The sequence below is a fragment of the Lissotriton vulgaris genome, chromosome 8, assembly GCF_964263255.1.
Source record: "Lissotriton vulgaris chromosome 8, aLisVul1.2, whole genome shotgun sequence".
In the NCBI taxonomy this organism is placed as follows: domain Eukaryota; kingdom Metazoa; phylum Chordata; class Amphibia; order Caudata; family Salamandridae; genus Lissotriton; species Lissotriton vulgaris.
Window position 1 is genome coordinate 166,776,884 of NC_141696.1, and position 16,971 is coordinate 166,793,854.

The 16,971-nt window shown below is 44.6% G+C and overlaps 1 protein-coding gene across 1 annotated transcript in view; it reads left to right on the top strand.

Moving 5' to 3' along the window:
- MYO7A (myosin VIIA) overlaps nucleotides 1–16,971 on the top strand; it is a 778,803-nt gene that overhangs the window by 415,733 nt on the left and 346,099 nt on the right. Inside the window, exons 8-9 of the mRNA XM_086933887.1 lie at nucleotides 7,407–7,520; nucleotides 14,556–14,709. Coding sequence (XP_086790013.1) covers nucleotides 7,407–7,520; nucleotides 14,556–14,709 — 268 coding nt within the window. The remainder of the gene's footprint in view (nucleotides 1–7,406; nucleotides 7,521–14,555; nucleotides 14,710–16,971) is intronic.

Sequence of the window (16,971 nt, forward strand, 5' to 3'; positions counted from 1 at the left end):
GGGACTAAGGCCGGGGCTAAGCCCGGGCAAAGGGCGGGCCGTCTAAGGCTGTCCAAGGACGAGAAAGGACGGGACGGGCCAGTCCCTTAACACTTGCTTTGTGGTAAGAGACTTACTTCTACTTCAGTACCCGTTGGACACTAGTAACAGTCTGCTGAACTATAAGACATTGGCACTGTATATTGTTATTCGCACCTATAACTTGAAGACTTTACCCTTGTACTATCATGTCATCAGACACAGGGAAACCGCGAAGAATAACTGTCAATACGTCAAAAGGGGCAGTAACTGGCACTATAGATCAATTTTTTAAACGGGTGACTATCGTCCTGGAGAAGGAAATTGCTGACACAGAAAAGCGCCTTTCATTGGATCTGCTAACCGGCAAACGCTCCTCTCTAGGACAAACTGGGAAAGCCCCCTCCCCAGGGGTGATAGACTTAGAACTTGTGAGTGATAATATTCCCCCCATTGATAATATTCCCCCCACTGTTTTAGAGGCTTCAGGGGATGAGGAAAATATTAGGATTAATTCCCCTGGTGTGACGTCCCTCTCCGATTCCCTAGTTAGCGTAAACACATCAAGGCTATCTAGTTCACCCAAATTATTTATATCCTCTCCAGTAACTATAGGACAAGTAGAGAATCAACCAAAAAAAAGAAAGAGACGAGGTTCTCCTCCTATGTCAGGTCCAGCCAAAAAAGAGAAAACTAATATTTTGGCCCCAACATCGCCACTTACACGGTCTCTTAAGACAAATAATCCATCTTTAATGGCTACAACCTTAGGGCCATCTCCTGACCAAATTTTGGAGGGTGAACTTCTTACTAAAATAGAGGTCATGGTGAAGTCCCTTCTACTTCCTCTCTTAGAGAGAACCAGATTAATAAGCACACACTTAGATACACTGGGTAAGCAAATAGAAGGAAACACTCTGGCTTTAACTAAATTGTCAATGCTACAGCCTAAAAGTTCTACTGCTAACCTGGTTGTCCCCTCCATTATGCCCCCAGAGCAACCATCTACCAGTGGTGCACCTGTGAAATCTGGCACTACGCAGGGGAAAAAGCATTGGCTAAATCATCTAGGGAAATAGCTAATAAAGAAAAGCCCAAGCCCCCAGTAAGTAACCAAGTAAAAAATGGAGAGACACAAGCTGGCAGTGGGAAAACGGAAGGAGAGAAAAGAGAAGCAGAAACGAACCCCCCTCCTGTAAAGAACAACCCATCTGTGAAAAATTGATCAGATAAGGAGAAAGGGGAACAGTTACCTCAGCGTTTGAATAGACCAATGACTAGGACAGTAGATCTACCCCCTGAATCGGCCCCTTACACAATTATTATGACCGGGGTGCCGGAATTAGCAGAGGGGGTCAGAGAGAACTATCATGCCTTAAAAAATAAAACTATTTATTGGCTGAAGCAAAATAGACCTCTTCCCGCACATGTAAATGGAGAAATTCTAACAGTGAGACGTGCAAATTGAGTGGGATCAAGACCAAAAGACAAGAGGGGGGACGTAATAATTATAAACTTTAAGGACCATAGAGCAGTGAGGTGCATTGGCGATTGGTACGAAGCCAGAGGTGGGGACTGTATTTCTACGCACTATGTTAGCTATTTCTACCCGCGAGAACTGATCACACACCCAAAACGGAATTCGGCAAAAAGGTTTTAATCAGACCGGAGAGAAGGGGGCTACCAACCCTCCCAGCAAAATTCTTACAATCAACCTTTCCAAACAGTATATCCTCAACCACATTGGGGGTTTCAGAATAATAACTTCCAACCATACCAGGGGTTTAATGTACCTACCTTTAACCATTTTTCAATGCTGTTTGGGTTGGATGAAGTAGATTGACTTGGCCGGGAGCTAGCCTCTCCAGTAAAATTCACTTTGTCAGAATCTATTAACCTGCAGGGGGATATCAATTTGAAAGGTGTTGCAGAAAGACAACAAATAGAAGGTGATAACCAGTTGGTCCTATTAAATCTGATACCCGCAAAGGGGGAAGAAAACGTTATTTTGGGGAATATACCCAGCGGTATACCAGATCCAATAAGGGAGGGAAGGCAATTGGCTTTGGAGAGCCCTGTTTTAGACAAGGCTAGTAGCATGAATGAAAGATCAGACCCTAGAAAGAAAGGCATAAAATTACAAATTATGTTCTGGAACATTGCGGGTCTCCGCGTAAAAATCGCGGATGGAAGTGCCTTAGATTTCGTACAAGACCACCAAGTGATATGCCTACAGGAGACTTGGCTCACTACAGAAATGCACCTGACGGGGTATGAAACTTATTTTTCCCCAGCAATTGCAGGCACTTACGGTAGGGCAAAGGGTGGGTTGACGATCTACATAGCAAATACCATACCGGGGCTAGAAATTACAGCGCTCAGTTTAGAACCAAACTATCAGATATCGAGATTGTCTTTTCAGATGAAGAGGATTATCCTACTTGTAAATATGTACGATAATCTAGTAGAACGCGAGAGAGTAAAAACACTAAGGGCCAGATGTAGGTAAGTAACATTTACCGATTCTTCATTACCGAAAATTACCGAATTTTACCGATTCGGTAATGAAGAATCGGTAAATGTGAGGGGTGGGTATGTAGGGAATCCAGATGTTCCCTTTTACCGAATCGGCAAAAGTCGGTATTTACCTATTCGGTAAATACCGAATCGGTAAAGCCTATTGATTCCTATGGGCTTCAAAGCCCATAGGAATCAATAGGCTTTACCGAATCGGTATTTACCGAATAGGTAAATACCGAATTTCACAAGGGTGCAGGGGGTGTCACTTTGACACCCCCTGGCACCCCCTAAACAGGATTGGGTGCCATGTGGCAGGCATACAAGCCCTAGGGGCAGGCCTGCCTGCCACATGGCATAGGTGTGCATGCACACATGTGCATGCACACCGGAATCGGTATTTTACCATGAAGTTGGATTTCATGGTAAAATACCGATTCGTTAAGGCCTTTGGGACTCAGAAGAGTCCCACCTACATATGGAATTTACAGAATCGGTAAAATTACCGATTCGGTATTTTACCGAATCGGTAATTTTACCGATTCTGTAAATGTAGATTTACCTACATGTGGCCTTGGATTTAGGCCCCTACATACCGATTGGCCATTTACCGGTCGGTAACGGCCGAAATCGGCCGTTACCGGTCGGTAAATGGCCTGAAACGGCCACCTACATCGGGCCCTAGGGCTCTCCGCAAGAAACTTCTTACCTGGTCAAAACAAACACAAGGTTTAGACAACTCACTTCAGCCATTCTGTGGTGGGAGATATTTTAAATGAAACTCTATCTGAATCGGGCTTGGTGATACTAAATGAAGTAAAAACCCCTTGTGGGCAGTTGGAGCCAACCTATCTGGGAAGGGGTTGTGAGTCAACAATTGACTATATACTGATCACAGCGACCCTTGGAAGCAAGGCCCAGAGATTTAGAGTGTTAATAAATACTCTGAGCGATCATGCTGCTCTGGGCTTTGACCTATTCATGGATCAGGGGCAGTTATCAGCACAGCTTTTAATGACCGCACTTGCCCAGAACATGATACACTTAACAAAAACAAATGGCTATACCCTAGGATGGGGAAAATAGATCCCGTAGATTTAACAAATAGGTGGTAACTGCGGCATACCCGGCAATACTGAAGTGCTTAGACACTGATATAGGGGAAGAGGAAGTCCTAGAAAATTTTAGGGTGATCCTGGACAAGGCAAACGAATGCTTAATAAGAAAGCGAAAAGGGAAAAAAGGAGAAAAAAAGGGTGGTTGAATCATAATTGTTCAGTGACCCACAAAACTTTAAAAATAGCACTAACAAAAGCTGTTAGAGATCATGATGAGGTTAGGATCTTAAGAAGGTCATATAGATTGGCATGCAAAGCAAGAAAAGAGGAACTGAAGAAAGCCCTATGGGACCAACTTCATGAGAGCTCATTGAATAGAAATAGCGAGCTGTTCTGGAAGGCGGTGAAAGCTCCCTTTCTGACAGATACTAATAAGCAGCCAAAAGTAGAAGTTGCGATTGAGGGACCAGTATGGGTAAACCATTTTTCAAAAATTTTCGCCAAACCCTCAGAAGTAGATTTAACTGAGGGAAATAACTGGAATAATCAGGTTAATCCGTTCCCAATTGCATTAGACTTTGGACTCCACGAAGTCATAAATGCAGTAAAAGCGAGTAAAAGCGGAAAAGCTCCTGGTCCAGAGGGGGTACCAGTCGACTTTTTAAAATTTAAATTAGATCTGTGGGCCCCAATTTTAAAGAGGGTGTTTGATGCTACAATGAAATGTGGGCTAATTACATCTTGGACCCAATCAATTATGGTACCTATATTCAAGAAGGGAAATAGGGAGGATGTGTCCTGTTATCAACCGATCTCGCTCCTGGATTCGCTGGGGAAAGTACTGGGCAGAGTGGTACTCCAGCGTCTACAGGAGTGGGCGGACGATACCGGGACTCTTTCTGACATTCATTTTGGCTTCCGAGAGGGCTTCGGAACAACGGAGCAAGCCCTGAACTTGGCCTTAATGATGGGGAAGTACGTGTCGGCAAAGCGGGGTAGGCTGTACATGGTCTATGTCGACCTATCCGCAGCTTTCGACTACGTCTCCCACGCAAAACTGTGGTCAGTTCTTATCGAGATGGGAATAGATCTAGTCCTGGTAACCTTTCTAAGAGAACTATATTCTAATGCTTCATCCAGGGTGCGTTTCGGAGTGCAGGGTGAACTATCAGAGCCATTTGCTGTGGAGCGCGGGGTCAGGCAGGGCTGCGTGCTGGCCCCCTTTCTCTTCTCCCTTCATACCAATGGACTCGAGGTAGAGATGTTGAAGGGGGGTCAGGACCTCCCCCGAGTGAAAGATCGCCTGGTGCCTGCGCTCCTATACGCAGATGATGCTGTGAGACTGGCACGCACCCCACAAGAGCTACAGAAAGCATTGAATAGGTATGCAAAATTTATGGGCAGTTTGGACCTCCACATAAATATAAAAAAGACATATGTTATGGTGGCAGGTCAAGGAAAAAAACGGGGGAAGAGTATTTTCCTTGATAATGAAAAGATAGAACTAATTGCCAATACCCTTACCTGGGGATTATGATGGATGAGAAGCTTAATTGGAAAGCGGCTATAGAGGCCCGTAAACATCAACTTCTGCGAGCAATTGCTGCCCTTATAAAATTTGCACAGAAGTTAGGAAAGAGGCCACCAGTAGAGCTGCTCCGCATTTACAAAGCAAAGTGTCATTCTATCGCACTCTATGGGGAGGGTCTGTGGGGACACAAAAATACAAAAGCACTACAGGTAGCAGAGAACACATTCATGAGATTTCTCTTGGCGGTCCCTAAACGAGTATCCACTTTTGCTTGCCATGCAGAGCTAGGAATGCCCCATATTGAGGACTTGGCAAAGATCCAACCCATATTGCTCTGGCGTCGTATTTGGACATCAACAAAAAATTCTTTCACAAAAGAGATTGTGGCAGATTGTATGTTACTGGACTATGTGGAAAAAATAGAATGGCTGAGATATGTAAAAAATCTTCTTACTGATCTGGGGATGGCCAAATATTATTTTAACCCTGAAACAATTGCTGAAATCCTGAAGAAAGATCTAAAAATAAGGGCTCTGAGCCACATAGAAGAATTACGCATTAGTATAGAGATAAAGAAACCCTCAGTCCAACATTCCATGGCAGTCATGACTACTGTAGAGATGGAACCATATTTGACATATGTCGAGTCACAATTTGAGCGCTTCTTATTGGCAAGATTTAGGCTGAACATTTTTCATAGGGTTGTAGCTTTTCCCAATAGCAATAGTTAGGATGACTGCTTAACGGTGTGCCCTTGTGCCGAAACGTCTGAACAATCAACGATCCACACTGTGTTGTTCTGTAAATATTATACTGTACACCGTAAGCTATGGTTAATCCCCCTCTTGAGAAGTTTAGGCTTTAGAAGATGTCGTCCCGCCATGTTGTGGTTGCAATTTCTGAGGTCTGAATTGATCTGTAAAACTGTGAGCACGTTTTTAAAATGTATTTTTAAACATAGAGTAAATCTTTGATAAGGTACTGTCTGATTACTTGAGTCTTTTTAAAATGTAAAAATACTAATCCTGTTTTATTTATGAGAAAATGAATTTTAAATGTTACATTTGAGGAATAATGGCTAGCTTGATATTTTTATGAAATGTACTGTGGAAACTCTTTTATGGTTTTTTATGCAATTTGAAAACCGAATAAAGATTTACTTACTTGCCACTGTGATTGCCATGTTTAAGGCACCTGTTCGACAAACTTTTTTGTTCAGAGAAAACAACCTACCAAAGCAGGAGTTTGCTTTCTTTAAATAAAAAAAGAATTAAATTGCCCCAACAAGCAGGGAGTCTTTTTCTGTGCATACAGGAGACATTCTTTATTTTCCTAGTAAGTATCCATCACGAGTCCCTTCGTGGACTTTGGTAGAGAAAATAAATGATCCACCATTTATAGGGCGTGGTAACAACCACTGTGACTTTGTGGTGCTGTAGCAGATGGTCGCTGGGTCAGAGATTAGCTTTGGCAGAGCCAGCATAAACTCCCCTATCAGTAACTCAATGGTTCCCCCACCTCTAAATGGGTCAAGGGAACAGCAGATTTGGTGGGGTTGGAAGATCTCTGGTATGCGGCATTACCCCTGCTCCAGCAAACTCTAAGTGAGGCGCTTACGCTTTCCCATGGTCCCACCTCCTCCTCCAGCCTAAAATTTGTCAGGCCATGTGGTTTCAGAATATGATTTTGTGGGTAAAAGATGGGTCTGCAACCAAACATGGGGGTGCCAAAGGCAGCTGCCCTGCCAGACCACGGGCAAAACACTTTGGAAGTTCCACCCTACAACAGTTTTTGAACACAGCAAAATGTGGAGGTTTCACTAATATTCTAGGGTTCCAATGAAAGGAGATGTCAATGCAGTCAGTGACCGCACCAGTGTGGCACACTCTTCTGTGGTTGGGAATTTCTTTGCCCCAATAGCAAGTTGGTAGTTATGAGGTGGCCCTACAGCAGGTGAAAAATCTGTCACCTAAAGTTGGGATACCTTAAATCCAGCTGATGCTAAATGAGGTGGATTTCACCATGGGTGTGTGGTTGGCTAATAAAAATCTGATTCTGAATAATAGGATGGACTTCCCTTGCAAATGAGAGTGCAGAAGCAAATATAGAAACTGCAAAGTGGGACCCCAAGGTTAAAAAATAAACTTCTAATTGCACTTGGGTTTGCACACAAGCAGAAGAATAATCTTGAAATATGAATGGTCGTATCTAAGCATACATTATAGACGGCCCTTCTTCTTCTCAAGACAAGCAAAAAAATGTGTCTCCATGTGTCTGTTTAGGCGCAGGATGAGCGGAATTACCATGTGTTTTACTGTATGCTGCAAGGAATGACCCCGGACCAGAAGAAGAAGCTGGGTCTGGGGAAGGCGTCCGACTACAACTACCTGGCGATGGTAAGAGAACCTGTGCTGGGTGCTGCTCCGGCCTTGAGCCTAGTGCTGGATGGGAACAGGCTGCTGGTCATTGGAGGGTTCTGCTACACTTGTAGGTCTTTTAGATAATGTTGGGACTGGTACCATGGCACATTGATAGAATATCCACTGACTTTGTAAATGGGTTTAGCTCACATCAGTTGTACGTCATTTTATCCCATGCTGCTCTCCTGAAAATTATGCAAAGGTTCGTCCGCCGTATACCCAAGCTGCACGCCCCTGATGAAAATGAGAATGTGTTAGTGCATCCTTCAAATTCATATGATGCTATACCTGGCTTCATATTTTAGTTTTGTGCTTTTAATCTGTAATCTTATTCTGCTGCTATCTAAACATCTGTCTTTCACCTACCACCACCATAAAAATGTAAAAAATTTAAATTGATACTTGTATAGCGCACTACTCACCCGCATTGGTCTCAAGGCGCTTGTACGAATACCGCTGTGGAACCCATCCTGGCTCTCCCTGTGAGGCGTCCACTCCTGGGCACCCCCAAGGTGGAGGCCAGGCATCCTTAGCGTTGTGGGGGCCGTTGTGGCACAGACAAATGAAAACACACATACTCAAATCCAAGTGCACACATAAAGGTATAAATACTTGTGAACCTACCCATCACTGTGAAGACCTGCAGATTAATCAGTCACTCAATCAGTAGGTTTGTAGAGCTTTTTTGTTACCCGTGAGGGTATCCAGGCGCTGGCAGGGTCCAGTTGATTAGCCCAATAGCCAGGTCCTCAGGGACTTTCGGAATTCTTCCATTGCTGGTCTAGTTCCAAGTCCAATTCAAGCACCACAAAATAAAACTGATAATTAATTGCACTAAGTCTTTCAAAGCACTATGAGGCAGCCCTCATGGTTTACTGAAAACCCTGCAAAGAATAACTTTGACTACATCTTTACCTCTCTGTCTTACTCTCACCCCCTCCCCCCCCCACACAGACACCCTCTTACTATCCCACAGAGAAATGTAGTTCTACATACCATGGACCTAATTATGACTGGGCCACAGTTTGTGAGTGCAGATTGCACACCACCAAGGCTACAATAGTTCATATTTCGCTAATAAGCTGGTGTGCAGTATGTGTCCAAATATACAGTCATGGGGTACACCACCTAAACTGGCTATGCTATTCCAATTTGCTACTTGCGCAGTTTGCACCCACAATTTGTATCAGGTATTTCCTCCTACAAATTGCGGGTGCAAACCTCCCCCAAAAAGTACACCCAGATAACACTCCCATTTTTGGAGCAAGCAAGAGTTTTCAGCCAAAACAGGCATATTAGGCTCATCAGAAACTAACGGGTACCTATGTTTACTAGCCCAGCCTTTTACGGGGGTCTTTAAACACCTTATACTATTCCTTCACTGAGGAAAAACTCTAGCTACTCTGTTCCTCCGATGTTATGGACCCACACAATTGTGCGAGAAAATTTACATTATGGCCTCACACACCATCCAGGTGTCAGGCTTCATCATCGGCCATCCCAAGTTCGGTAAAGAAGCTTCTAACAGCAAACTACTGGGGCTGTGATTCAAGAATGAGCAGGAAACTGAGGAGAAAAAGAAAGAAAAATCCCTACCACCAACTGGTTACATTTTAGAACCGTTATTCCTGGGTGGAGGAGGGAAGGCTAAAAAGCAGATGGACAATAATAGCCCTGTTTTGGTGCTAATTGTCCGATTATAAACAATCAGGTCTGTTTAGTCAATCGGGTCAACATGTTTCAGCCCCCAACATAGCCCTTACAGGGCTCCCGGACTTTCTTCAGGACCAAATTGAACCTTATATGTCCCTAAAGTGCTTCCCTATTACATGCATGCTAATCTACATGCATACAATACCCGGTTTTCCCATAGTCCAATCCGGATCCTTCCTGTGCCAAGAGGGACCTATCTAGAAGACATAAGTATGGGTGGTTAAGTGAATACTTTACACATATATTCACCGACACAATATTAAAACATTCTGCAGAGTAGCTAAAGTGTGTTTGTTTAAAAAGATTTTGAGCAGACCACTTGCGTACACAAATGCAGTTGCCCTGTATGAGTATCGTGAATAGTACACACGTTCACACATCCGTGCTCATGTCTGTGTGGTGTCTTCATCAAGCCCTGTAATTTGCAAATCAATGTAATTTTATCTTTATGACCTTTTGAGAAATCTATGTACATGACATATATGTAAACACACCCACTCACATCGTGATCTTACCCTGTATAAGCTACATCATGTGCCTCATAGGGGGAGGGAGTCCTGCAGTCACACCCGAAAGAATGTTGAGTTTGAGTTTAAATTATTTCTAAAGCGCGCGTACACCTGGCGGTTTCATGGCGCTACAGTTACTGAAGCCTCGAAGGACGGGGAGGAGGGGGGGACATGGGAGGAATTATTGTGGGAAGGCTTGTAAAAATAGGAAGGTTTTTAGTGCCTTTCTGAAGTGAGAATATTGGGTTGAGGATCTGAGGTGAACCGGAAGAGAATTCCAAAAGGTGGGGGCGAGTGTGGAGAATTTTGAGCCTCCCCATTTTTTGTGGCGAAAACGGGGAACTGTCAACAGGTGTTGAGAAGATGAGCGCAGTTTCCTTGCGGGGGCATAGGCTTTAATCTCCGAGGAGATAAAAGCAGGAGCGGAGCCTAGCTGAGCCTGGAAAGTGATGCAACCCATCTTGAACTGGGAGCATTCGTGGATGGGGAGCCAGTGCAAGGATTTTAGGAGTGGGGTGACGTGATGGGATTTGGCCAGATTGTAGACTAGATGGGGGGCTTGGTTCTGAACTAGCTGCAGTCGTCGTACGTTGTAAGCGGGCATGCCGCAGTATAGGGCATTGCCATAGTCTAAACGAGAGACGACCATAGCTAGTACAATTAGTTTTAGGGCAGCGAAAGAGAAGAAGCGGGACACCTTGCGGATAGTACGGAGTGAAAGAAAAGAAGAGGACACCACTGAGCTCACCTGGGAGTGCAGAGTGAGTTGATCATTGAGCTTGATACCGAGCGTTTTGACGGAGGAGGAGGGGGACAGAGGGGGACCGAGGGGGACCGAGGGAGGAGGGTCAAAAGAGGGGGGACCAGGGACTGGTACAACCACCTGTCAAAACCAGTTCAGTTTTATCTGGGTTTAGTTTCAGGTGATTGTAATTCATCCAGTCCCAGATGAAGATCATAGTGGATTGGAAATTAGATTTAGAGTCAGGGGATTGAGATAGGGAAAATATGAGCTGGAGGTCATCCGCATAGTTGTATACGGAGACCTCCATTTGCTGGAGAGCAAAGATGAGGGGGGCTATGTACAGATTGAATAGTAGTGGGGAAAGAGAGGAGCCCTGAGGGACCCCACATAAAACCTTCGTGGTTCAGCCGAGAAGTCGCCCAAGCGCACCGCTTGGGTGCGGTCTCTTAGGAAGGAGGACAGCCAGACCAAGGCAGAGCCACCGACACCAGCCGCCCTGACACGGGAAAGTAAGATGGAGTGGTCCACCATGTCAAAGGTGGCGGAAAGGTCGAGGAGGACCAAGGCCTGGGGAAGGTTGGTGTCCAAACCTTCTCTAAGGTTGTCAAGGACCGATAACACTACTGACTCGGTGGAGTGAGCGGGGCGAAATCCGGCCTGACAGGGGGCTAATACTCGGTTTTCTTCCACGTAGGTGGTGAGTGCTCTGGTCACATGTCGCTCCAATACCTTCCCTAAGAAGGGTAGTAGGGAGATGGGACGATAGTTGACAGGAGCAGAGGGGTCAGCGCCAGGTTTCTTAAGAATGGGAAGAATTATAGCTGTTTTGAGAGTTGGGGTAACAACGCCCTGAGACAGGGAGCTGTTGAGAAAGGTAAGCGGGGGTAGCGCACAGGTCGTGAAGATGTGCCTGAGAATGTGGGAAGGTTACACAAGTTAGATGGCCCTAAGTTCAAACAGAGAAACGAGAGAACACCGCACAATTATGCACAATTAAAGAGGAGCGCTATTCACATATACGACTCACTTCATCAAGGATCTCCCTCGCCGGATCATCTACGGTGTATGCCTATCCTCCTCCCAATGCTGCTGTCTCGTTTGTGTTTTGCCAGCCTTGTAGTGCTTGGCGTCCCTGTGATGACATCATCGATCTGCGATAGGCTATAGATCATGGGAAATGCAGTCCCAATCTACTGGACTCGTCACTGAGTGTGTGATTTATCCTGAAGTGTATGCCAAAAAGCCACAACCGCCACAGATCATGTGTGTGGCAGGATATTGTAAAAGTATTCTAGGCTTGTGAGCCAACAGAAACTAATATGTAATATTAAAGGGTGAACAATGTGCATAGGTGTTGCTAGGAATTCTGGGAGATGTAGTCCCAAGATATATGGTAGGGCATTTTTCAGTTGGGCCTCTTGGGCAGCAATAGTCCCTATTGTTGTGTTTTCCTGCTCGTGCCGGCTGGTTGCTGTCTTTGGACATGCTCCTGGTTACTCGTACCTCGGGATCCTGCCATTGCACGTTCTGTGTACCTCTTTGTCTTTGTCTTCCTCTCCCTATGGTACATACCTGGCACTCCAATAAGTTAAACACAGACGAAACTCCCAGTTCACTCTGGAATATGCCTCCCATAACAGGACATTTCCCATGCGGAACGTGCTCGGTATGCCCCTACACAAAACAACAAAAAGAGGTGGATATTGGGACAGGCCGCCTATGGATACTTAACCAACATACTAACTGCAACACAGAGATATATCACCTGCCCGTGTGCAAATAGGTATATTGGTATGACAACACATACGATTCGGTTAAGAATCAATGAACATCTCAGCACTATATGATGCAAAAAAAAAAAACATGCCTATCAAAAGATTACCTGACTCTATACTACACAGAAGCAGGCCTGCAGTGGGTCATATTAGATGCCCCTTAGACACAAACCAGGAAGAGACTTGAACAAAATACTTTTCGAAAGAGAACAGAGATGGATTTGCCGATTAAAGACTCATCTCAGTGGTCTGAATGATGAGATACCGTGGCTGCATGTGCATCTTGTTTCACCTACTCCGTCTTTTTGATTATTTCATCTTAATGTAAAATCATAACAGACAACACTTATTAGGTGAAAACTAACTCCCAAGTAGGGCGCTATTTAATTTAGTATAAACACTACTTCCATACCTCTTGCTATAAAAATGTCCCTGCCTATCTTATGACAGAAGAAAAGATAGACACAGAACGTAGCTCCGAAGGACAGAGGCGGATCCTTCCTCTACGTGAACCATATATCTTGGGACTACAAGTCCCAGAATACCTAGCACCGCCTATGTGAAAATTGCGGCAACTTTGTATGGCCCTTTAATATTACATAGTGGTTTCTGTTAGCTCCAGAGCCTAGAATACTTTTACATGATCCTGCCACACACATGATCTGTGGCGGTTGTGGCTTTTTAGCATACACTGCAGGATAAATCACACACTCAGTGACGAGTCCAGTAGTTTCGGACTACATTTCCCATGATCTATAGCCTGCCGCTGATCGATGATGTAATCGAAGGGATGCCAAGCACTACAAGGCTAGCAAAACACAAACGAGATGGCAGCATCAGGAGGAGGATAGGGATACACCGTAGGTGATCCAGCGAGGGAGATCCTTGATGAAGTAAGCCGTACATGTGACAAGCGCTCCTCTTTAATTGCGCATGATCATTTGGCGCTCTTTCGTTTCTGTGTTTGGCCTTTGATCCATCTAACCTGTGTAAAACGTCTTTCGGGTGTGACTACAAGACTCCCTCCCCCACCCCTCCATGAGGCACACAATTTAGCTGTACAGGGTAAGATCACGGTTTGAGTGGGTGTGTTTACACATTTGTCGTGTACATAAGTTTTGCAAAAGGACATAAAGATCAAATTACAATGATGTGCAAATTACAGGGCTTGATTAAGATACAGCACAGACATCGTATGTTTTAGATTTGAGTGTGCATGAGCACGGGTGTGGGAACACATGTATTATTCACGATACTTGTACAAGGGCGACTGCATTTGGGTATGCAAGTGATCCGCTCAAAATATTTTTAAACAAACGCACTTGGGCTACTCTGCAGAATATGTTTTCTTTTTTAATGTTGTGTGGGTGTGTATGTGTGTAATGTATTCACTTAACCACCAATCCTTATGTCTTCTAGATAGGCTCCTCTTGGCACAGAAACGACCCAGAGTGGACTAAAGGCCAACTGGGTATAGTATGCATGTAGATTAGCATGCATGTAGTAGGCAAGCACTGTAGGGACATATAGGGTTCAATTTTGTTCTGAAGAAAACCAGGGACCCCTGTAGGGGCCATTTTGGGGCCTGAAACATGCTGACCGAATTAACTTAACAGATCTGAGTGTTTATAATCTGACAATTGGCACCATAACAGGGCTATTATTGTCCATCTGCTTTTTAACCATCCCTCCTTCACCAATGAATAAAGGTTCTGAAATGTAACTAGTAGGTGATAGGGATTTTTAGTTTTGGACCTCCTTACCTTTCTTGTTCTCCTCAGTTTCCTGCTAATTCTTGAACCGCAGCTCCAGTAGGGGCTTGTTAGCCATTAGAGGATTCTTCGGTGAACGTGGGAAGGCCGATGATGAAGCCTGACACCTGGATGGTGTGTGAGGCCATCCCGTAAATTTTTTCACACAATTGTGTGGGTCCATAATATCGGATGAACAGAGTAGGTAGAGCTTTTCCTCAGTGAAGGAACACCTATATCATAAGGTGTTTAAAGGCCCCCGTAAAAGACTGGGCTAGTAAACATAGGGACCCGTTTGTTTCTGTGGTGGAAGTTATTTTGATAGGGAGAACACGAACGATGGCCCTGCTCTTTAGGCGAATCCTCTCCCTCTCCTTCTGACCCAGCAGTGGTTGAGTCCATTTTGTAATAATAGGCTCATCACCATCAGGGTAAAAGTGAATAGCTTCATTCTATATATAATATCTGTATGTGCTGGGTACTGTAACTCAAGGTCCACATTGTCTATTGATTGACAGGGTCATTGCACCACCTGTGATGGCAGGGATGACACCAAGGAGTATGCTAACATACGCTCTGCCATGAAAGTCCTGATGTTCACTGACACAGAGAACTGGGAGATCTCCAGGCTCCTCGCTGCCATACTACACATGGGGAATCTGCGCTATGAAGGTAAGGCTGGAAGCCGCAGGTTTGTCTTCTTGGGTCTGGCAGCAGCTATCTTGAGCACTCCTGGAGTGCTGTTTTGCCCAGAAAAGTCCCTTTATGTTGTGTAAGGGCAAGACCATGCTCAAGTGTGTACAGCAAAGGATTTCTCTGCATTACCAGGAAGTGTACTGTGACTGGGTGGACCATAGCACCGAGGAAGTGCAGCAAACATCTATTCTTCATACTGTGAATGCATTAAAGCATCATAAAAATTGAGTTTTCTTATTACACTTTGTTACACTTCTGGTCATTCACATATTTTATTGTTTAGTACTAATTCTAGATCATAATAGTTCAGATCACACACTACTTCTAAGGGCATAGGTTTACGTAGTGTAAACCTGTCCTCTGACGCCTGTGAGATGAAGGGCAATCAGGCAATAACTGTGAGAAGTACTGCCATTGTCCTTTGAGCCACAGGCACAGGACACTACTGCAAGCTCACTGAATTACCAAGAGCCTCCTCTGTGGCCTTTAACTTTGATTGTAGCAGGTGAAGCCTTACTCTTGGGGGGTGGTGGGTGCTTATTTCAGCTAGAATGTTATCTCTTATAATACATACATTGTCGAAGTAGTGTTATTCTGTTTAGTAAAAGAAATAAGACTTTTGTATATGAAGGAAATATTCTTAGTAACTTCAGGAAATCCTATGGTGTAATTTCTACTCTCATTCAAGTTTTACAGATACTATTTGAGTCAGTTTATGATTTCTAATAGACTGCCTGCCTTCCTTTCAGACATATAATCATACATCTTTAAATGAAAGGCTACTGCACTACTTTGGCAACAACAGTCACACAGGCAAAAGCTCACCTAGATTGGTGGGAGAAAGTGGGGGAATATTTCCAAGCCCCTATCGGAACTGGCCTAACACCGCCTTGTAAATAAAGCCCCATTTCACGCTACACTTAGCGTAAAAGAGGGGGGCAATGGGTGTGGCGATGGGCGATCCGCTGCTATACCCACTGATTTTGACACTGCGCCCTATTTACAAGGCTAGCGTAAATAAGGGGCAGCACCAAAAATAAGACCAGGGTTAACCTTGTCTTAAACAGGCGAAACGAGGAGAAATTATTTATTTCTCCTCGTTTTTGCTGTTTCTATGTGTGCTGCATTGTGCAGTACACGTAGAAACAGCATACCGCTATGAATGATTGTTTAGGTGCAGCAAGCTGTCCCTTCCGGCACAGAAACAATCATTAAAAAAAACAACAGTTTGCAACTTCTGTGTGTGCTGCACAATTCAGCACACATAGAAGTTTCAAATCGCCTTTTTTGATTGTTTATGTGCTGGAAGGAACAGCATCCTGCACATAAACAATAATTCTGTAAATGCAGGCACCCTTGCACAATGGTGCAAGGGTGCCTGTGTTGGCGCTAGGCAGCTTCATTTAGCGCCAGTGCTAGATAAAATGCAGAGGTGTGCCACATCTTTGTAAATAAGGCTCATCCCTGTGTTTTTGGAATGGCGTGGTGTTAGCATTTTGTGCTTAACACCATGATCCGCCATTCCACTGTAAATATGCCCTGCGGTGTCTTGGACCGGGCTGTCCAGGAATTTGTCTGATTCAAACGGCGACCATAAAAAAGCTTGATGTACACGTTTGAGGGTTGAAGCGGTGGACAGTATCTGAGTGGAGGCAAATCTTCCATCACACACAAGTTAGGCTAGCCTAAATAAGGGAGATACAGTCACAGGAGATGAATGGATATAGTGATACTGCGAGGGCACCCAGTTGGCTATGAGTTCTGTGACTCAGCAGCAGTCAGACGTGCACACGCTCTCTAGCTTTTGGTCAGGAACAATCTGCGGTCCTAATAAGTGCCCAGTGGTTGCAGAAAGCACACAGGCCCTCATGCTTGTCATCAGCGCTGCTATGGGACTGAGGAGCATATTTATCATAGGTTTTGAGTTGCCTTGTGCCACGCAAGGTGATGCAGGGTGGCTCAAAACCTACAGTGCAAGGCCACCTTGCATGGTTTGGAAAATCTAGTGTAACACAAGTCAGCGCAAGTCGCTGCCTTGCGTTACACTGCATGGTGAGAACGTTACATGGGTGAAGCCTGGGTGTTCCATGCATCCACCCATGTATTCTGACGAAAACTCAAATTTACCAAGAGTGGTAGAACTGGCTATGCATCAGAATTGTACACCTCCCCACCAGAGGCGCAATGAGGAGAAATATCTTGATTTCTCCTGGTTGGCTCTGAGGATTGTTTTCTGTG